Source organism: Notolepis coatsorum, assembly GCF_963971535.1.
Source record: "Notolepis coatsorum genome assembly, chromosome: 4".
NCBI lineage: Eukaryota > Metazoa > Chordata > Actinopteri > Aulopiformes > Paralepididae > Notolepis > Notolepis coatsorum.
In genome coordinates, this window is record NC_140168.1 from 83,462,618 (window position 1) to 83,486,271 (window position 23,654).

General features: G+C 45.9%; 1 protein-coding gene across 1 annotated transcript in view; it reads left to right on the forward strand.

Annotated features, from left to right (window-relative positions):
* The window catches only part of col14a1b (collagen, type XIV, alpha 1b), a 334,004-nt gene that overhangs the window by 178,715 nt on the left and 131,635 nt on the right, over positions 1-23,654 (forward strand). Inside the window, exons 16-17 of the mRNA XM_084312005.1 lie at positions 16,061-16,183; positions 18,136-18,285. Of these exons, the coding sequence (XP_084168131.1) occupies positions 16,061-16,183; positions 18,136-18,285 (273 nt within the window). The remainder of the gene's footprint in view (positions 1-16,060; positions 16,184-18,135; positions 18,286-23,654) is intronic.

The window sequence follows — 23,654 nt, forward strand, 5'->3', positions numbered from 1 at the left end:
TGAGGAGGACAGGGTCAGGTACTTCCTTTAGGATGCGCGAGGGGAGTGCGTCTGAGGGGCAATTTGTTGGTCGCAGGTGTTTAATGGCATCAGAAAGGGAGGAGAGGGAGACCGGGGAAAACTGGTAAAAAAAAACAGCAGGCAGTGGGGGGGGGGGGGGGGGGGGGCAAGGGGGAGAGAGATCTAAGGGCAGAGACTTTGCTGATGAAGAAGTGTTGGAAGCCTTCACATAGAGCTAATGAAGGTACGACAGAGGGGGTGGTACAGGGGTTGGTGAGGGAGTTTAGGACTTTGAACAGGGCCTGGGGTTTGTTTGAATTTGCTATGACTAAGTTGGAAATGTAAGCTGTTTTTGCAGTTTTGACAGCCGTTTGGTAGATGGACAGAGCGCTGTGTAGGATTTGGAGGGAGACATGCAACCTGTCCTTCCTCCACTTCCTCTCGGCACGTCTACATGCACATCTGAGAGTACGCGTGGATTCATTTAGCCAGGGTGTGGGGAGGGGTTTTATGCGTTTATTTTTATAAGGTGCTACAATATTTAAAATATCGGTGCATGACTCATTGAACATGGAGAGATAGTCATCGATATTTGGGACACTGTTTGCATTTAGGACACAAATTGGGGAGCTGGAGAAGGCTTCAGAAAAGTGGGCAGCAGTGTCAGAGGTAAACGTGCAGGATTTTTTTGTAGGTACATGAGGGGAAATAGCAGAGAAGGGGATTTTAATGGAGAAAACAATAGCTGAGTGGTCAGAAAAAGCAGCAGCACATATGTCAATTATATTGACAGATAGTCCAAATGACAGAACGAGATCAAGTGTGTGTCATTTTTCATGCGTTGGTGCTGTGACAGATTGGGTGAGGTTTAGAGAGTCAATGAGATTTAGGAAATCTCGCGACAGGGGATGTGATTCGCAACACACATGGATATTAAAATCGCCGCGTAGGAGAATGTGATCGTATCTAATCAGTCCGGAGAGGAAGTCCATGAAGTCATTTAAAAAGTCCTTGTTGTATTTAGGCGGGCGGTATATGACGGCGCAGAACACGACGGATGACAAGTTTAGTTCAAAAGATTGAACTTCGAAACTAGCGTACTTTGCTGCCGGCTGTGAGAGGCGTCAGTGGAACGTGGATTTGAACACCGAGGCTATTCCACCCCCTCTGCCCGAGGGGCGAGGGGTGTTGAATAAAGTGCATTCGGGGGGGAGAAGTTCGGAGAGCGGCAGTAGCTCGCCAACTTGGAGCCACGTCTCGGTAATGAACATGAAATCCAGGCCACGGGAGGTGAAGAAGTAATTTATAATTAACGTTTTGTTGGCTATCGACCTAGCATTCAACAGGGCTAAGTGGAAGTTTGGGTCCACTTGGGTCCGCTCCAGCCGCCGAAGGACATCAAAACACACACCACTGCTCGGCCATAGAGCGGTCGGGCGAGTTACACTCTCAAAACCGAAAGTTGTGATCTGTGCGTAGAGGAAATTCCTCCAGCAGCAGTAATATCTTGTTACGTGGGTCCAGACAAACACTGGCGTGTATATGGATCGCTTCCATAACTCAATAATCGATATGATTTCGGCATTTATTGCGCCATACAAACCGGAAATGGATCTAGGCGATCGGCGTCAATTAATTGGGATCTTTTTCTTCCAGTCTCACCACGAACGGTAAGAGGACAGTAACGTTATTTTCAGCCCGATTGTGCGTTTCTTTGTTTGCAAACAGTCTGATCAATATATCAACCCATACTACATAAAGCCGTTACTGACAATAAAGGAATTATAGACGACCCCCGCCCCCCCTTTCCTCCACGCATGATGAAGCATAATGTATACCAATCATATACATTTTAATTTTTTAATATAGCGTGTATAGGAAAGAAACGGCAATCGATAATCTATCATATGCGTTTGGGCCTATAACTAGCGTTTTTGGAATTACAGCAGAAAAGCTTATAAACATACTTATATTCAAGACGGTATTAACACAACAATGTATGAATGAAAAAATATAACGTTCCCACATCCGGAACGATAGATAATCGATGTTGAATGGGCCATAGTAATGTCAATAGCAATACAATTTAAAAAGTTATAGCCCTGCAAAGAAGGTAAACATCTCCATAGGCTTACAGTGCTGGCAGAGAATGGTATAAGATGGGCACAATGCCCGGCGCCCAATGTGTTAACGACGATCACGGAATTATAAACGACCCCATAAACATATTTATATTCTAGACGGTATTTTCGTATGAATGTATGCATGAAAAAGTAAAACGTTCCTACATCCTGAACGATAGATAATCGATGTTGAATGGGCCATAGTAATGTCAATTTAGCAATACAATTTAAAAAGTTATAGCCCTGCAAATAAGGTGAACATCTCCATAGACTTACAGTACTGGCAGAGAATGGTATAAGGCAGTGGTTCTCCAACTTTTTACACCAAGTACCACCTGAGAACGTAGCTGGCTCTCCAAGTACCACCATATGACCGGCGTTAAAATACAGTCTATTCAGCTATGCACAGTTCACACAGGAGGCAAATGTATTCCTAATACCATTATTTATTGTTAACTTTTGTCAGACACAGCCACAATGTACAAAGGGATATAGCACTAGAACTAGCAAACGCTTCCACACAACTCATACAATGCAAGGGGCATTGAGAACATAATAACTAACATTCTCACATAGCAAGTGAGAAAATTAAGAACAACTGCATTTCAGCAAATGTACTTAATTCTCTCTCTCTCTCTCTCTCTCTCTCTCTCTCTCTCTCACACAGCAAGCAATTGTCCGTCATTCTCTCTCTCACACACTCACACACTCACACACACACACACACACACACACACACACACACACACACACACACACACACACACACACACACACACACACACACACACACACACACACGCACACACAATTATTTTGTCACAAAAACTTAATTTCCCATTCTGGTGCAGGAATATTTGAATGTTTACCCTTTAAATGCCAGTGTTTGTGATGGCATCGCAAATTATTGTTAAAAAAAAAACACACAAAAAGTAAAATATTTTCAATATATCAAATGCAAAGTAAATTTTTCTGGGGGGGATTATTACAGGCTAGGCATGTGTCAATGATTAGCAGCAATTACAAAAAATGGTTATGATCAGGGCTGAAGTTGAATTAAAGATGTATGACTGTTTAGACTGCATTACTCTCTGTCACAGTGATCTCCTGGTTTTTTGCTTTTTTTTCCGAAATGTTTTCAAGTACCACCAGCAGTACCACCAAGTACCACTAGTGGTACGCGTACCACAGTTTGAGAACCACTGGTATAAGGTGCTGAAAGTGCGTGGCAGGGAATGTGTTAAGTGTGTAATAGTGTAATAGTGTATAATAGTGTGATAGTGTAATTGTGTGTAATAGTGTAATCATGTATAATAGTGTGTAATAGTATGTAATAGTTTGTAATAGTGTAATAGTTTGTAATAGTGTGTAATAGTTGGTAATAGTGTAATAATAAGGCTGAGACCACTTATCGACTTATCGCTAATTGTCGCTAAAGTGGCATCACGTATCGATTTTTTTGCATGTGTAAAAAAATATACTTTATAATACTTTATACTATACTAAAATACTAGGTCTTGTGGCATGTTTTAGTTAAAACATCCCCATTGCATGTAAATTCAGTTGAATTGCAACTGTGCACAGTGCATTCAATATGCAGTGCACTCCTCCATCACATCCAGAGACCACGACTATAAAATGAGAAGGATCACTGTGGTAGTTTTGAATGGGGAAATCTGTAACACTAAAGATGGCGGCAACAACAAAGAATTGCTGCAAAATAAACAGAAATGTGTTGTTTAAATAATAATAATAATAATACAAAATAAATATAAAAAAATATATACTAATAAAAATATCGATATTTATCGATAATTTTGTCCCGATTTATCGATTCTTCCAAATGGCATATCGTCTCAGCCTCATGTAATGTTTTGTAATAGCGTGTAATAGTGTAATAATGTGGAATAGTTTGTAATAGTGTAATAGCATGTGATAGTGTAATATGTGTAATAGTGTGTGTAACTGAGGGGTACAATTCCCTGACTGTATTGTTAGATATGATACTTACTACCACTACCTCTTGTACTTTAGACTCTGGCCACCCAGTACTAGGCATAAATAATTATGGTAAACACTCCCACGTAGATGAAACGATCCAACACAAATGTACCAAGTCGAAAGTCTGCGTTTAATAATAATTAATACATAGCAAAAGGTATGTAGAGCAATCACTTAATTACATTTATGATTTGAAATAGGATGCACTTTTATGGCCAATGAGTATTCGTTGGTATATCAATAGAGAACGTCCAATCTCTGGTGGTGCAGGCGGTAAATATACAACCTGGAATATTTAAGGAATAATAGCAATGATACTTTAATGATTATAGAACTGGATACACTAGGGGGGAATTCCGGTCGCTTGTAAGACAACTGGAGAAGGGGGGGGGGGGGGGGGGTAGAGTCTGGCTGTATCCGTCTGGCCGAGGGTATCCTGGGAGAACCCACGGTTGTGCGGCTCGGTGCCTCAGCGATCCTCGATCCACAGATGAAAGCAGTTGGACTCTCTGTGGGCCGGCTTCCTTCGGTCCACGATGGAGAGACGTGAAGCGACCTCGTCGTGTAGAGCGTCTCCTCACCTGTCGTCCTCTCCGGGGGGGGGGGGTTTCCAACACACGGCAGTGTTGGTCTTTATCCATAGAATAATCACTGTATACAAAGCATAATCCGTGCCTGGGAAGGCGGGCTGTCGTCGGTAGAATAATCCGGTATGCAGGTCCACTCGCTCGTCGGCTCTGGGGCTCCTCGGGTGCAGCCTCACATGGGGTCGGCCACCCTGGATAAGCAGCCAGTTCTCTGCCCGAAACGATGGGGTACTGACTACGATAGTATTCTCACCGCACGAAGCACTACATATGAATAGACTATTATTAGCTTAATAGACTACGTCCAACTCGACGATATAGTGCCAAATATGACTATTCAAATATTAATATACACGATGTCTCAATACCGATGGTAGGCCGAACTTGGCCTTACTCCCACACGTGGCGTCGCGGGGAGGCTTTACGTCTGTCACTCTATTGGAGGGTAAGAAACTGGACTAAAAAGAAAGTCCTACTTTAGTAGCGCAGTATATATACGCACTATGAACAAATAGTACCGTTAGTGGTGTGGTAGCCAGATTCCTACGCGGAACTAGGACTTGTTCGTACATGTTGAGCGGTACGTTTGAACTGGGTCTGGGGGGTATGGCAGCCTGGCACCAAGGTCTCGACCAATAGTAGAATGGAGACTATTATGGGATGTTCAGTAGGCTAGAATGGATATTCAATGCATATTGTACAAGGAATATACAAGGGATATCAGGGAATATTAGAGAATATACAAATACAATTAAATATATATATATAATAAATATATATATTCGGTTTAATCTGGCCCTTCACAACAGCCACCCCCTGATTGGTCCCAGACCTAATCAGTTAAGCAGAGACAGATTAATCGCGTTGTCTATTTACACATAAGGGTTTGCTGTAGGGGTCAGTCAACTTCACAAAGTCATAGGGTTATAGGGTCATGGTCATCATCGATTGTGTCTGGGAGTCGGGGCAGTTCTATGAGCCTCGCCACGGGACGGGTGTAAGTGCGACCCTGGACAAGCACTTCAGCTGCTCGGACCTTGCCGTCGGCACCGGTGATCACTTTGCTTACGCGGCCGGCCGGCCACATAGCTCTGGGCAGTGATTGATCAATAATCATGACGACTGTTCCTTCTGTCAAATTGTCTCTCTCCTTTACCCACTTCTGGCGGGTCTGTAGAGACGGTAGGTAGTGCAGTAGGAATGTCCTTTGTTGTGCACTCTTTATGGTAGTGCAATCATCTATGTTGGGGTCTGCGGAGATAACAGTGCTCAATCCACAGAACACAGGCTTCTTATTCTCAGCCTCCTCCTGACTGGCTTCCCTCGGGATAGGCGTGGGCCACTCTCCTTCCGGGAGCTTTAGGAATGCTGGGCCGTCACTGTAGACATTGCGACGGGTGAGGTCATCTAGGGGCATTCCCCGGGTGATGACGTCAGCTGGGTTCTGTTTTGTATCAACGTAGCGCCACTCTGTTTCTCCGGTTAACTCTTCGGTTAAGTCTTGAATCTCGGTGACTCTGACTCCCACGAAGACTTTGTACTTGCATGAGTCCGATTTGATCCAGGCGAGTACTGTCGTGGAATCTGACCACAGGATTGTTCTAGACACCGGTATGGTGAGCTCACGTTGGATGAGCGTGGCTAGGTGCGCTCCGGCTAGGGCTGCGCAGAGCTCTAGGCGTGGGATAGATTGTTGCTTGCGTGGGGCTATTCTCGAGCGGGCGAGGACAAATGCTGTGTAGATCTCTCCCCCCTCTTCTTGGGCCCGCAAGTAGGCTACTGATCCGTATGCGACCTCTGAGGCGTCACTGAAGACGTGTAAGTCCATTTTACATGTCTCTGGCCTCACCGTGGGTGGGAAGTAGCTTCGGCGCATATTAACGCCTGGGAGTGAGTGGAGCTCCATCTCCCACTCTCTCCAGGTGGATGCAAGGTGTGCGGGAATGGGGTCGTCCCAGCCCTGGTCCTTGTCCCACAATGCTCGTACAATCATTTTTGCCCTGGTGGTGTACGGTAGAATACATCCTAGCGGGTCATATTGTCGGGCGAGTGTTGTGTACACACTCCGTCTGGTGGTCGGCGCCGCTGCCGGCCTTCCCTGCTCCGTAGTCAGGGGCTTGTGTCTGTAGTGAAGCGAATCTGTTTTGAATCGCCACACCAATCCCAGGGTCATCTCCTGGGCTTCTCCCGGGATTGTAGCCATCCAGGTCTCGCTGCTGGCTGCCTTGTCCTCGGAGGAGAGGCTGCGCAGTACTTGCGGATCGCTGCTGGCCCACTGCCTGAGATCAAAGCCGCCTTTGATCAATGAGGCGCGGAGTTTAATCAGGAGAGCCTCGGCTTCTTCCTGGGTTGAAAGGCTTTGTAGACAGTTGTCTACGTAGAAGCTGTTCTTTACGCTGTGTCGGACCTCTTCGTCCGCTGCTGGGTCCTCTGCTACATGTTTCTGTAGTGCAAATGTAGCACAGCAGGGGCTGCACGTCGTTCCGAAGGGGAGGACTTCCCATTGGTAGATGGCTGGGTGCTCATCTCCTGGCTTCTCTCTCCATAGGAACCGTAACAGGGGCTTGTCCTCCTCTACTAATCTCACCTGCAGGAACATTCCTTTAATGTCCCCGCTGATGGCCACCTTTTCCTGGCGGAAGCGGAGTAGAACGCCGAGTAGGGAGGGGCCGAGTGTGGGACCGGGCAGTAACTCTTTATTCAGATTTTGGGATCCGATCTGGTAGCTGCAGTTAAATACTATGCGGTCTTTACCGTTGTGATGGACCTTGTGGTGAGGCACGTACCACGATTCAGTGGTCTGGTCAGCCTCTTTAATGTCCATCTTTGTGACGTGTCCCGCTGTGATGAGCTTCTCAATCTCAGCGCGGTATACACTCTCTTGGGCGGGGTTCTTGGCTAAGCGCCGCTCCGTGTTCAGCAGGTACCGTTCTGTGGCGTCTGTCTTGGCGTGGAAAGTAGGCATTCCTTCTCGCCGCAGGAGTGGCGTGGCGTATCTCAACACGCCGTTGACCGGGACTCTCTTGGTCCCTGTCTCGAGGAGGTGAATGGCGTAAATGTCATCTTTAGAGCGAATGTCTTTCTTTCCGTTCTTAAAGGGCATTTGTTCCAAGGTCCATTGCCGCTCTACGTGTTGCAGGAGTGCGGTTTCTCCCTCTGTGACTCGGGAGTGGAGACATCTAGTGGCTGTACTTCGGTTGAGAGATTTGGCGAGCGGGCCTTGGAGAGTCCATCCCAAACGGGTCTCGACTGCTGCAGGACAGCCTCGGGGTCCGGTATGAACCCGGTCTATCGGGACAATGAGGTCTGCATGGTCGGAGCCTATCAACAGGGTCGGCATAGCATTGTCTATGAGCGGGATCGGTAACTTGCGCAGATGTGCATATTTCTCCATCAGCTTGGCGACGGGGTATGTGTACCGCGACAGTCCTATTTCTTGGCTGGTGAAAGCGTCTGTAATCTGGTACCGTCGCTCAGGCTGGCCGCTTGCTGCGATAGAGAATGAGACATTCTCGCCCTTTATCGTCTTCAAATCTCGTCTTATTGTCCGAATTGTCATTTGGGTTTCGCTTCCCCGCAGCCCTAGCTGGGCCGCAGCGGAGGCGAGCAGAAGGGTCTTCTCTGACCCGTCATCGAGGACGGCGTGAGTGTCCAGGACTTTATTCTGGTAGCTTAGTGTCACACGCACTACTTTTAGGAGTACTCGGGCTCCACTGCTGCTGGCGGGATCGATGTACATGACGCTCGCTTTGCTGCTGGATGGTGCGGGTGAAGGGCGCCGTCTGTTACTGTCGTGAAGTATGTCCAGATGGGCTCCATCGCACTTGGTGCACCTTTTCTTTAAGCGGCATTCGGCTGCCATGTGTGAGCGCGCACAGCGAAAACAGCGCTTGTTGGACTTTATCCATTGACTTGCTTCCTCCGCGTTCAGCTTGGGGAAGGAGTCACATTGCGCTAGCCAGTGTTCTTTCTCACAGTAGGGGCACACTATCTTCCACTTCTCCGTTCTGGAGGGGGTACTGTGGCTCCTGCTGCTCGGTACTGACTCCGATTGGTGCATCACAGTCACCGATCTTCTTCCATCATTTAGTCGTCTGGTTCCTTCTCTGGAGCCAGGGGTGCTCCGTCCGAATGTATCTAGCTGTAGGCTGCTGACTTCTCTCGCCAGGAAGTCTGCTAGATCGAGGAGGTTCGGTTCGGGGCCATTCGGGTCTCGGTGGTCTCTCTGCCGCCTAAAACGCTCCTGTCGAGCGGGCGGCAGCTTCTCCAAGATCCTTTCCACATTTGAGTTGGCGTAAAGTTCATGCCTCCCCTTCTCTCTCTGCGCTCCCAACATCCCTACCAGGGACTGCACTCTGATGGACAGGTCGTCCAGTGCTCGATTGTCTATTGCTGGGGGTAAGCGGTCGATGTGTCGGATCTCCTGGATCACGTAATCCCATATGCGCCCATACCTCTGGTCCAATGCTACCAGCGCTGCTGTGTATGGGGTGGTGGAAGTCGCGTAGGCGAGCGCTATATTATGTGCGCGGGGTACCTTTAAGTGCTTCAGTAGGATGGCGTATTTATGGCGTTCATCCAATACATCCACCAACATGGTCTCCAGACACATGCGGAGTTCTGTATACTGGGCCCGGTTCTCTTGGGTGAAGTCGGGTACCATAGGCGTGCCGATGTATGACGCTGACTGTGGATACATCGGCGAGCGTTGGGGGAGAGGCCTCCTAGGCGAGTCTCCTCCCGCTCCTTGGTATGGGCTGGTACCGGCAGTGCACCATGGCCCGCTTGTCCAGGTGCTGTTCCTCGGTGCGGGTCGTGCGTCGTGCTCACCCGTGTATAGAGTCGGGGGTCTGTAGCGCGGCTCCGCGGGAGTATAGCCTGGGCTGTACCGGACCTCCTGGTCCGGTAGAGTACTGTGCTGTCGTCGGGCGTGGTTCTCCTCCTCTTCCTCTTCGTCTTCAGTTAGGTCATCCAGTGCTTGTAGTCTCTGGTTTAGCCTCTCCACAGGATATGCTGCTCCTTCCCGGTTGCTAGGTCTCGCTTGGACCGGTGGGGGGAGGTGGTCTGTGGGGGGTATAGACCTCGTCTGTTGGTCAAGTTCAGGGTTGTTTACTCGGCTAGGGGATGCCGCCCTGGAGGTGTGTCTAGACGAGTTCCTGGAGCCTCTGGCGGAGGGAGAGGGTGTTGTCCGTCTGATCAGCTGTTCTATTAGTTGCGCTTGCTGTCTGTCGCGCTCTGCGTCCCGTAGAGCACCAGCAGCTGCTCGCTGGCTGTCTGCTCGGTATCGGGCCACATTCTCTTCCCTCTGAATGCGTCTTATTTCTAGACGTATATGCTCTTCTTCGCTCCGCTGCTGGATCTGCAGTCGGTCGCGTTCAGCAGCGGCGTTCAGGCTGATGAGGAAGGCCTGCTGTAGGGTCCTCTCTGCCTCGCTGGGAGAAGGCGGTTGTATAGGGGAGCCTTCCCTCGGGGTACTCCTTGCGGAGCCTTGGAGCTCTATCTCCACGGTGCTCTCCCCGTCTTCTTCCGTGCCGAGTTCTCTCTCGGTAGCGTTGTATTCCTCCCGGGACTCATCGGGGACTACTTCTTCAGTACTGGCGGGGTGTGAAGTCATGTCTGGTTCCCACTGGTCCCCACCGTGAACTTGGTCAGTTACATTAGAACCCGTAGGGGCCTCTATGGTCGGGGTAGTCTGGGCGTTGGGGTTAGACATACTTTTACTTTCTAGTTTTACCGCGTTTACTGTTAGTAGAAGACTAGGTTGTTGACTGACAGCGTAAGCCTCTAAGTACTGAGGGAGCCGTCGTTCGCGCTGCGGGCGTTGGTTAGGAGGATCGTTTCGTGGAGTGTTCATCATAGGCCATTTCAATATTAATAACACTATATTAATATTACACTAATTACCCTCCGGCTCGAAGGACCAATTTTAACCGAGGGGTACAATTCCCTGACTGTATTGTTAGATATGATACTTACTACCACTACCTCTTGTACTTTAGACTCTGGCCACCCAGTACTAGGCATAAATAATTATGGTAAACACTCCCACGTAGATGAAACGATCCAACACAAATGTACCAAGTCGAAAGTCTGCGTTTAATAATAATTAATACATAGCAAAAGGTATGTAGAGCAATCACTTAATTACATTTATGATTTGAAATAGGATGCACTTTTATGGCAAATGAGTATTCGTTGGTATATCAATAGAGAACGTCCAATCTCTGGTGGCGCAGGCGGTAAATATACAACCTGGAATATTTAAGGAATAATAGCAATGATACTTTAATGATTATAGAACTGGATACACTAGGGGGGAATTCCGGTCGCTTGTAAGACAACTGGAGAAGGGGGGGGGGGTAGAGTCTGGCTGTATCCGTCTGGCCGAGGGTATCCTGGGAGAACCCACGGTTGTGCGGCTCGGTGCCTCAGCGATCCTCGATCCACAGATGAAAGCAGTTGGACTCTCTGTGGGCCGGCTTCCTTCGGTCCACGATGGAGAGACGTGAAGCGACCTCGTCGTGTAGAGCGTCTCCTCACCTGTCGTCCTCTCCGGGGGGGGGGGTTTCCAACACACGGCAGTGTTGGTCTTTATCCATAGAATAATCACTGTATACAAAGCATAATCCGTGCCTGGGAAGGCGGGCTGTCGTCGGTAGAATAATCCGGTATGCAGGTCCACTCGCTCGTCGGCTCTGGGGCTCCTCGGGTGCAGCCTCACATGGGGTTGGCCACCCTGGATAAGCAGCCAGTTCTCTGCCCGAAACGATGGGGTACTGACTACGATAGTATTCTCACCGCACGAAGCACTACATATGAATAGACTATTATTAGCTTAATAGACTACGTCCAACTCGACGATATAGTGCCAAATATGACTATTCAAATATTAATATACACGATGTCTCAATACCGATGGTAGGCCGAACTTGGCCTTACTCCCACACGTGGCGTCGCGGGGAGGCTTTACGTCTGTCACTCTATTGGAGGGTAAGAAAGAAAGTCCTACTTTAGTAGCGCAGTATATATACGCACTATGAACAAATAGTACCGTTAGTGGTGCGGTAGCCAGATTCCTACGCGGAACTAGGACTTGTTCGTACATGTTGAGCGGTACGTTTGAACTGGGTCTGGGGGGTATGGCAGCCTGGCACCAAGGTCTCGACCAATAGTAGAATGGAGACTATTATGGGATGTTCAGTAGGCTAGAATGGATATTCAATGCATATTGTACAAGGAATATACAAGGGATATCAGGGAATATTAGAGAATATACAAATACAATTAAATATATATATATAATAAATATATATATTCGGTTTAATCTGGCCCTTCACAACAGTGTGTAATAGTGTAATAGTTTGTAATAGTGTAATGTTTTGTAATAGCGTGTAATAGTGTAATAATGTGTAATAGTTTGTAATAGTGTAATAGCATGTGATAGTGTAATATGTGTAATAGTGTGTAATAGTGTAATAGTTTGTAATAGCGTGTAATAGTGTAATAATGTGCAATATTGTGTAATAGTGTAATCGTTTGTAATAGCATGTAATAGTGTAATAATGTGTCATTTCTAGCACCTTTCTAGTCACCTGACCATTATATCACTACATTAGATCTCCAATAGAGAAAAAACACTCTAAACCCATGCTGCCTTTCAGTGCAATACGCTATAGGTGGCAGAGAAGTGAGAGAGAGAGAGAGGATGGTTTCTGTCTTATTAGCACAGTGCGATCCGTCTACCTTTATGGAACTCTAGTAAAAAGGAAACACATCCGTGTTATTAAGTCTCAGTAACGCGGGGCTGATTACACCCCTGTGGAGACTAATGACTTTCTGCCACACTGACGGTCTAAAACAAACATTAAGAGTTTCAGTAGGACAGAAGAGGATGATTGGAGTCATCCGTCTCCCCGGGCGCTGCAGATTACACACATTACTGGGTGGTAATGGCGTTCCCGGGCCAGAGAAACGACGGGCCTCGGACAGCCGCGGCCGCTGATGGATGTCGCCTGTTAGCGGGATGAGGAATGGACGCGATCGCCACAGAAGAGAGTGGCAAGAGTGCGGGAGTGAGGATGATTAGGTTCTTAGAGCCCCGGACGAGAGACAGGGAAGTGAAGATGGATACTCTGACAGAGTAACCGACGTGGTCCTGGGGGTTTGAACCCGTCTCGTTAAGACAGATGGATGTGACAGAGTGACCGATGTGGTCTCCGTGGTTTGAACCCGTCTTGTTAGACGGATGGGTTTCTATTAGTCCTTTGGGTGTGGGGCTACACTGGACCTTGCCAGGCGTATGGACTCCGGAATAGGGACATGGCTCAGCAAATATCGTGTGATCCTTTGCATTCCCTTCATCGAGAGTTTGACAACTCTGGATGGCACTATAGAGTTCTCCCATGGTGCTGATTAGGTACCTGAAGCTCTGTCTGTGTTAGTGTCGTCGTTTTTCTTTTGTCTATCTACTGCGCTATTTTGGGCCAATGTCTTTTGTGCCTGTGTGGTGTTTGTACTGTGTGTTGTCTTATTGATGGCAACCATGGTGAAGCCAAAGACACATTTCCCGCGAAAGAGAATAGAAATCTATCTCGGGGTGGAAAAACCCTGGGGAAACAAGGGTACGTCCTTGAAACTACTAAAGAGTAAGATCGATCTTTTCATCTTTGCCCTTTTTTTCAGTGGATTCTTGAAGATATAACACTAAACATGATGCCTAGCGTGTCTCTCATCCTGCAGACGTCTCTAGTTTGCCTCACGTTGAGTTGCTGATGAACTACTACGGAAACTCAGTGGATAAAATTAAACCAGTACCATCAAGTCTGATTTAATCTAGTATCACATGTAATTGTCTAAATCTAAATCAAATGGAATTCAAATTGAATGGGGTAATCTAACTAACTAGGGGTTCTGCGTAGGGTGACAGCCTCTCAGAGCCTTTCTTCAGCCTCTAGCAGAGAGAGAGCCAGACTACAATATATTTGCATTTGTTAGCCATGCTAGCGATCAAAACAATCGATCCATGCCAAAGCTAGATAATGTAAAAGGTGAAAGACTCTCACAGCGATGCAGATTTGGCTAAATGACATACAGCCGTTTTCGTTTGATCTTTCTTTTAGTCAGGGGAGTGCCATGGTTTCTCCATAGAGCCCCGTCGTATTCTTTGGGCGCAGCAGCTCGCGCAGGTCCGGGGCAACTTAGTCACGTGACTCAGTTGGTATTGCTGATTGGCTCAAATACGGTATGTTTGTATACAGCGAACACGGTATGTTTGTATACAGCGAACGGGTCTATAATTATACTAAAAACATACTTTCAGCATGGAACGATATACTGTACACCGTTTTGGGATGATAAACCAACCACCATCAACAAACATGATACACATTTTTATTTAAAACACTGGAAAAGATTTTAATAGGATATACTATGTTATACTTTTATACTATTGTACTTTTTTTGCATCGCTGTTTGAAAGGACAACACATAATATACAGACAATATACAGAATATACAATACATAATATACAGACAGTCAGACTGCAGAGGAAGGTGGCTTTGCTCATAATATAATAATATATTATAATATAATGATATAAATAATAATAATAATAATATAATATAACATACAATTATGTGACTCAGATCAGATTTTTTCAGTACAGTGTGAACAGCAATGACTGTAACGGTTTCACTAAAGCCAGAACACAGGTGCAGACACAAACAAGCAGAGACGATGTGGAATCAGAGTATAACCCAAATGTCGGGTGTATTTAATGAGAAAAGAAGAGTAACAGAATCTAGTCGATAGACAGTCCAGGGAGTGAGCGGGTACAGGGTACTGTTACGACCCTGGCTCAAAGGCACGCAACCTATGTGCAAAACCGACACCAAAACCTGTGTTTAAACCAAAAAGCCTACTTTAACAATGAAATACTGATATTAACTAAAGAAACAAGAATAGAAGAACGTGATAACTCTCTCTGTTAACCCACACTCCTCTAACCACAGACCCTGCATGTGTGACTCAAGGGCTGGTTTTAAAGCTCCCAGCAGGTAACCAATCAGCAGCAATTAGCTAATTAGCAGCCCTCACCTGCATGCCCAGTGACACAGGAGCAAACAAGGTCATGGTACATAACAGGTACTCCGACGAGCGGGGAGGTCATAGCCAGGAGCGGATACTCAGACTGTCTGGGGAGTGAGCAGGTAAGGGGTAGTCAGATGGGTGTAGGGGTCGTAGCCAGGAGAGGGTCCTCATACAGTCCAGGGATGTTCACGGAGAGAATGGTCAGGCAGGCAGAGGTCATTCACGGGAATCCAAGATGAGGGAACAGGGAGTGGAGCCAGGCAGGAACTGTGAGCAAAAGGAGGACAAGGACGTTAGAAGCACAATAGAACACGGACTGATAAATAGAACAAGGCATGAAAATACGGACTGACTGGAAATAAGGAACTACGATCTGGCAGCCTCATGACATCTGGGCCAGGTCTAAGTAGGGTTGGTAATCAGCTGGTAGATGTCACTCAGCTGCTCCTCCGGCTGACACACACCTGCAACCCATCCTGTAATCAGAGAGAGAGAAGAAGAGAGGGAGAGTAGCTAGGTAGGGATAGAGTGGGAGAACCAAGGTTATTAGAGGGTGGGAAGCCTGGAGGACTGGAGGGGCATGACAATGACATGGAATCTGATCTTTCCAATTCTGCTTTGGGCCACTTTCACATGTGGTCCTCATACTGTATGTGATTTCTTTGAGTCATGCGACTTTCACGCAACATTTATTCTAGATTGACATTTGTCACCATTTTCTACGTCCATCTTTGTTGTTGTTCATTTGCGGGTCAGTTCGGGAGCGTGAGCAGTTCACACTGGAATCTGATATTGGCCACATTTTAAAAAGAATGTGAACAATAGCCAAAGAAATCTGATGTGAGCAATGAATCAGAATTGAGCTCCAAGGCTTGCAGTGTGAACGAGAGGCAACAGGACAGTTACTGAGTCACACAGGACAGCTACCAAGTGCACTGGGTCACAGACATTCAGAGCTATAGGAGAGGGAGGGTCGAGTATGACACAAATAGTACGTTGTACAAACGTTTGTATACACTAGAGATTTCCCAGCTTCAGTGGTACCATGGTGATTCATCACTGAAGCTCGACTCTAATGGCAGCAGACTGACTCATGAATCACTTAAGATCCATCTCTATATTGACGCACTTACGTTGTATTGAGTGATCAAGGCTGTTTGATGAAGGCTCTCTCTCTCTCTCTCTCTCTCTCTCTCTCTCTCTCTCTCTCTCTCTCTCTCTCTCTCTCTCTCTCTCTCTCTCTCTCTCTCTCTCTCCAGTGCCTCTCTCTGCTCCCAAGGACCTGCGTGTATCAGAGGAGTGGTACAGTCGCTTCAGGATAACCTGGACAATGCCTCCGTCTCCGACCATGGGCTATAGGGTCGTCTACCAGCCTATCTCTGGTAACTGTCTAATCTAACTGTCTAACTGTCTAACTGTCTAATGTGTGTGTGTGTGGTAACACACACACACACATGTACGCACAGACACACACACACACACACACACACACACACACACACACACACACACACACACACACACACACACTAGGGCTGTCAACGAATATTCGATATTCAAATTAATAATCGAATTGTTAAAAAAAAACATACATTCAATTGTAAAAATGTATATTCGAATTGTGTGACTTGTGTTTTATAAAAAATATATATAAAAGAACAGCCCCGGCGGTCTCGCTCTCGACTTCTCGTGTGTGTCTGAACACGCTGCATGACGGACAGGAGAGACGTGACCACAGCTATATGTATTCATGGGATATCACTGCACCCTTTACGTGCACCTTACAAAAGCACTGGATAAAAGTATACGTTCACACTAATAAAACAAATTGTCTATTGGCTGAGCAGCCTGGCATTCGTGTGACACCATGCCCAGAATCAACCAGGAAATAGCTAACGGCTAATAGTTGTTGTTGTCGTCGAAAATTGATAATAATCACAAGATACATTCAGTGCTGGATCTAACTAAATGGATTTATGGAGACACATAAGTTCAAGTGGAAGGTTCAAGACCGGACCACAAAGCTTCTGGAAGGGTTAAAATGACACGCGACGGCGCTTCCAATTCGTGATGATGGCAGAAAGTTCAGATCCCAACTAGGCTCCGGAGAGAGTGATTTGAAAAGCCCTGTTTGGAAATACTTCGGATTTATGCTGAACCAGTTAGCGTTAAGTCATCTACGTTACATGTATCTTTTTGTGTGCTAAGTGCTAACGCTAGCGTTTTGAGAGTTATAGTGTCAAGAATTTAAGCACCCTAACTTTAGAATTTTTTTATAGCACTTTATTGTAAATCATCCCTCAGGGCAAAACGACTTTGTTTAGTCACATTTCTAGGAATTGTGTGCCTTAATTTTATTTAAACAAAACATGAAACAAGTATATATAGGCTACTGTAGGCTTACTGAACATATATTGAATAATCAATTGACAGAAGCATTATACGGATGCCCAATGGTTTGATTACTATTTCATGTTTCATGTCAAGGAAAATATATTGTTTGATGTTTATCACGCCTTTTTCGGAGGCGCGCTGCTGTGTATTAATGTCCGTTCTATATACCGTGAACTTTCATTAATTTGATCTTGCTCCGAGAGACGGACCCTTCTGAGAGATTGAAATAATACATTATTCTATTTGTATGCTGGTGTAGTAGGTATGTTGATATTTATTTAGTTTAAATAAATTACCTATAGCCTACTGAGTTATGTCTCCCGTTGTATTGGTTTGCCCTCTTGTGGACATAATGCACAACAATAGATATTCGAATGGTTCGAACCTAAGTGTATTTTTAGAAGGAATATTCTAATGTCAGTTTTGGCCAATTTGACAACCCTAACACACACACACACACACACACACACACACACACACACACACACACACACACACACAACACACACACACACACACACAAAACATAATCTCTTATCACCACCACATCATCATTATCATCCCTTCTCTCTCTTTCATATGTGACATTGTACAGTACATCTGAAATCACACCAAGGACTGTCTTTTCCATTTATCTTCCATAACTATATTCTCTCTCTCTCTCTCTCTCTCTCTCTCTCTCTCTCTCTCTCTCTTCTCTCTCTCCTCTCTCTCTCTCTCCTCTCTCTCTCTCTCGTCTCTCTCTCTCATCCTCTCTCTCTCTCTCTCTCTCCTCTCTCCTCTCTCTCTCTCTCTCTTCTCTTCTCCTCTCTCTCTCCTCTCTCTCTCCTCTCTCTCTCTCTCTCTCTCTCTCTCTCTCTCTCTCTCTCTCTCTCTTCTCTCTCTCTCTCTCTCTCTCTCTCTCTCTTCTCCCCCCCCCCCCCTTGTTCTGTCAACACAGGTACACGATCAGCCCTGGAGACGTTTGTGGGTGAGGACGTGAACACCATGCTGATTGTGAACCTGCTGAGTGGGACGGAGTACAGCGTGAAGGTCATCGCCTCCTACACCACTGGCTCCAGCGAGGCTCTCTCTGGGAAGGCTAAGACACGTAAGTCCTGCTGGGAATACTTCCCCTCCCCGCGCACTTACACACCCCCGCGTACCCTGTAACACCGGAGAATGTAACGACGCCGGATAACGTGATCACTTTTCACAATGTTATAACTTTTTCCTTTAGAAGGACTTTTTTTTTTATCTACTTTTTCTCCCATTTTCAATTTTTCTCCCGTCCCAATTTCATATTGTCCAATTCTCCCCTCCCCTGTCTCGAACGTTGTTAGGCCATGCCTCCCACAGGTCGGCTGCAATGTGGACCAAGCCTTGCATCACGTGTCTCCTCCGGTACTCGAGGAAGCAGCCGTCGCATCTTTTCACCTGCACAGCGCGATATCTCAGCGGCGAGGGTCTGTGTGGGAGGGTCACGCCGCCCCGTCGCTTCCTGATTCTGCTGCGCAGGCGCACCAACCGACCTGTAGGAGTCGCTGTCCACAACGTCCGATCCCCACCCACCGGCTTCCCACCCCCTAATACTGCCAATTGTATTAGTATGAACGACCAGCCAAGCTGGTAGCAATGCCCGAGAGCTGGGTTCGAACCCAGCATCTCCTGCATTAGTGGCGGGCGCCACTGCGCCACTTAGCCGCCCCCATTAGAAGGACTTTTAAAGTTTTATAAAACTGGATAATGTAATATATGAGGACAGGGACAATGAGCAGGTAGGATATGAGGACAGACGCGTCCTGTGAGCAGGTAGGATATGAGGACAGAGACGTCCTGTGAGCAGGTAGGATATGAGGACAGGGACGTCCTGTGAGCAGGTAGGATATGAGGACAGATGCGTCCTGTGAGCAGGTAGGATATGAGGACAGATGCGTCCTGTGAGCAGGTAGGATATGAGGACAGAGACGTCCTGTGAGCAGGTAGGATATGAGGACAGGGACATCTTTTGAGGAGGTTGCAGCATCTGTATAATAACACCACCATGCATGTTAACCCCTTAAGCCTGACAGGCTTTATTTCATAAATAGATGAATACAGATGAAAGAAGAGACCGGGGGCTTTTGATGGGCTTTCGAATTTCATAAAACTACACTACCCAGCTCACGCCAGCCCTTGTCAAACTTGGAGCCGTCTGGCGTGAAATTATTTTTGAACGTAAATTTTTGTGATCATGTCTCACAGGTTGAACAAACCTGAACATAAAATATAACGTAGTTTTTTTCTTTACCTTTCTGTGAATGTTGGGGGAAAAAACGTGTCTCAATCTGATGAGAAATGGTGGAGCTATTTACATTACAAAAAAGTCAAGAGATTTCATTCACGGTCTTTGCTGCCCTGTTACGGGTGCCTGGTGGTACTAACTCCAGATTTAACTCTGCCATTGGATAATTTATAGGCCTGGTATTCTATATTCATATTTAAAATAGCATGTGTCTGGATGGCAAAATTCAATAATGTATCTACAAAAAACCCTGTAAGTCATCTGCCCTATATTCATTTGCGTCTGGTCAATGTTAGTGTAACGGAGGTACCGCAGTATATCCACAGTCACGGGTACAAGTAGTGACGTGGCTGTGGATGGTAAGCGGTACTGCAAGTAAACTCACTCCCCAGAGGCATCCAGACCCGGAAGCAAGAAGTGAATTCACTTCTTGCTTAGTGGTCTGTGATGCCGCCCGCGACTCAACTCCCACTCAGGGCGATCCCTTAACAGGGGTCGAATCGACTAAAACACAACGCAGACAAGATCACACCGGCTACATTAGCATGGTGTTATTCACCGTCAAAGATTAAACACTTTTTTTATAATAATAATTTATATTCTCCTTTGGTTCATTACAATTTACTCAAGTATAGTAACAAACACAATTATTTCTGACACTGGGAATACATTCCATGAGGTCCATAGATGTCCCTAGATACCAAGAACATGCAAATGGACCTTGTAGAAGTGGAGCAATCTTCCATTTACTTGGGTATGTACTTTTAGGCGAATTTTCTGAAAATAAAATGGCTAGGGCTTAAGAGGTGAATGAGATCACACAGGTCACATCCATACTGAGGTGTCAGGACAGCTGAGGGCTGAGACAGATGGTGCTGGTGTTGCTTCCTAGGTTTCAGGAAATGTCTCTTTGTTTGTGAGACCTTGTTTTCTTTTCTTTTTTGTTAACACTTTCAGTGCCCAGCAGGGGGCGCACATTTAGTGCTTGAATGCCCACCATCCACTGCAATGTTAGCATTAATATCGCCTAATCTATGTTTTAAATTATGGCTATGTGTCTAATGCCCGTCGCATTATCAATGACCCATTTCCAGTCAACATTGTCGAAGCGCATTGTTTTTTTATCGGTTCATTTCCGTTTTATAGCATTTTGAAAAGCCCTCGTTTTCACACAAAAAAAAGGATTCCATGCTAATCGCCCTGTACTGTAATATTCTAGAACGTTGTCATTTTTTGACCCTTATGAATCGTTTTCAAATAAACGCTAGATTATCGATAGTGTATGTGTACGTATGCACGCTGGTGCCGCAAGCTGTAAATCGATTCTCTTATTTCCTGATCACTCGCACAGTCAAAACAGCCATATCACATATAGGGGGACAGCTTATATCTCTGTGAAAAAAGGTCTGATTATCCTAAGACTGGTAAAATAGATTCCTTACCTGAGATCAGATGGTATCCAAATGGATTATTCCAATTCCTGATCGCCATTCCGAAAATCGATCCTTTTATTGATCCAATGCTACGTACTGTAAAACACAGTAACCACGCTGTCCTGAGGGTCCAGCATAAAGCTGATCGGCTCCGGTTACATGCGTGAGAAGTAAAATGTGGATTCCGGGTTTTTTTTTCTCATGCATTTTCATTGAGTCCAATCCAAAAGGGTGAATTACCATCTGGGAGACGATAGGGGGCGCTTTTTTCACATCTGAGCGCCTGGGGTGGCTGATTTACCAAAGGTAGACTCGGTTGATGAAATATGAATTCAGATCGCTAATAAAAAAAAGAAAAACGAGATAAAAACGAATATTCTCGTTATGGGCATTCAACCCGCGGGGTGATAACCCGAGAAATCTCGTTATGGGCATTCAAAGTGTTAAAGGGGCTATGCGTTATAAATGTCATTTTTCAGTCTCTAGCATTGTATTATAGTAATAGGAGTTCGTATCAATGTGTTTTTGGGCCTAAATACTATATTGACGAATTCCTCAGCTACAGCCCATCCCCTGTTTGCCTCTAGTAAATCAGGTCATGTTGATTTGACGACCTGGTGCACGTCACAGGGCGCTGTTTATAGCGCACGGTGATGTGATTGGCTCTGTGGTTTTAGTAATGCCCGCCTCCATTCTTCGACAGACAGACCGGCGTTAGCTCTCGGGACTCGGGAGCGATCGCTAGCTAGTTAGCACCAGCCGGGGCCGGCGTTAGCAACCGGGGGCGTCGCGGAGCATTCAGCCTGCTGGCTACCTAGATCCACTTCAACCAGCGTCGCGGAGCATTCAGCCTGCTGGCTACACAGCTTGTCGGTGTGCTAATAGCCTCTGCAAGCTAACGGTAGCTGGCTCCAGGCTATTAGCACATCGACAAGCTGCTGGAGCTCCCGACGCTCGGCTGGTTGAAGTGGATCTAGGAATGCTCCGCGACGCTCCCGGTTGCTATCATGTGCAGGTCCTCTTCTCAGACCTGTGTACTGCACACGCATCATGCAAGCTACACATCGCTGCATGTTGATCAATGGTGGCCCACTCGGTGCATCACAGTGGGCTACTATTGTGCTAACAACAACCGCGGTGTCCGGCTTGTCGGCCGGCATGAGTGCTCGATTTAAAATGGTTCTCTCCTCTTTGTATACCTTTGTCCTCACAAGTATTCTGCCAGGGAACTTATGGATACGACAATAGTAGTAGTTATAAGGTGTTTGATCATTGTGTCGTTGTACATATTGTGTATACACCGTTAGAAGCTAACGTAGCTTAGCTTGGTAGCTATTGTGCTAACAACATACCCCGACGTCTAGCTTGTTAGCCGGCATGAATGCCCGATTTAAAATGGTTCTCTCCTCTTCGTATACCTTTTTCCTCACAATTATTCTGCCAGGGAACTTATGGACACGACAATAGTAGTAGTTATAAGGTGTTTGAGCTTGTAACGTTAGTTAGCTCATAGCTATCGTTTGAGCTTGTAACGTTAGTTAGCTCATAGCTCTCGTGTACCACGATAGCTATGAGCTAACTAACGTTACAAGCTCAAACACCTTATAACTACTACTATTGTCGTGTCCATAAGTTCCCTGGCAGAATACTTGTGAGGACAAAGGTATACAAAGAGGAGAGAACCATTTTAAATCGGGTATTCATGCCGGCTAACAAGCTAGACGTCGCAGCATGTTGTTAGCACAATAGTAGCCCACTGTGATGCACCGAGTGGGCTACTATTGATCAACATGCAGCGACATGTAGCTTGCATGGTGCAGTGCTTTGCCCCACAGGTCTGAGAAGAGGACCTGTGGTACCCTTGACTGAGATTTCATAATCAAAACTGTTAGATCAACCCTGAAAACTGAAAATATCTGTGGTAATAGTTCATAACATGGACTCTCAGAGTGATGGAACCTATGTTAGCTTCTAACGATGTATACACAATATGTACAACGACACAATGATTTACATTATTACAAATATGGTAACGTGGTTGTGGCTTTTACAAATAGTGGTAACATATATATATATAGATAGACAGTACTGCTACATCTCTATATTTATGACATACCATATTTGTATGTAACCTGAAACCTAAGGGGGGACCCTGATGTAAACAAGACGAAAGTCTTTCTCTGGTCTGCATCCCCTTAACAATTGTGTGTATTGAGCTGTACTGTATTGTACCCATTCTACAATCTGTTAATAAAGTTTTCAATCAATCAATCAATCAATAAGACCTCCACCTGGATGGAATGACGGGGAGATGGGCGGAGCTATTTGGTGGGTGGCTGTCACTCAAAGTGTGGGTGGAGCCAAGCCAATAATAGCCTGCTTTCATGAGGCTGAAAAATGCTGGTTTTGAGTACAAGATTAGAAATATAAAACAATGATTATTTTTGGAATAAAAATTACACATGTGTTACATAGACTCACAGGAAGTGTGTAAAGTTGCCCAAATAGTGCTAGGAATAGCACTGCATGACACCTTTAAGGAGAAAAATATATTATTATTATTATTATTATTATTATTATTATTATTATTCACAGAGGGTTGTTATTATATAACAGCAGTGCGTACTAATACTGTGGTATGCACTAGGCAAGGAGGATTCATTTCATTTTGTTTTTCACTGCCCCTTGTACACCGACTTGAGGAGGATATGAATTCCTCTTGTTTCTTTGAAGTACATTGTTTACAGCTTGTTATGTTATTGT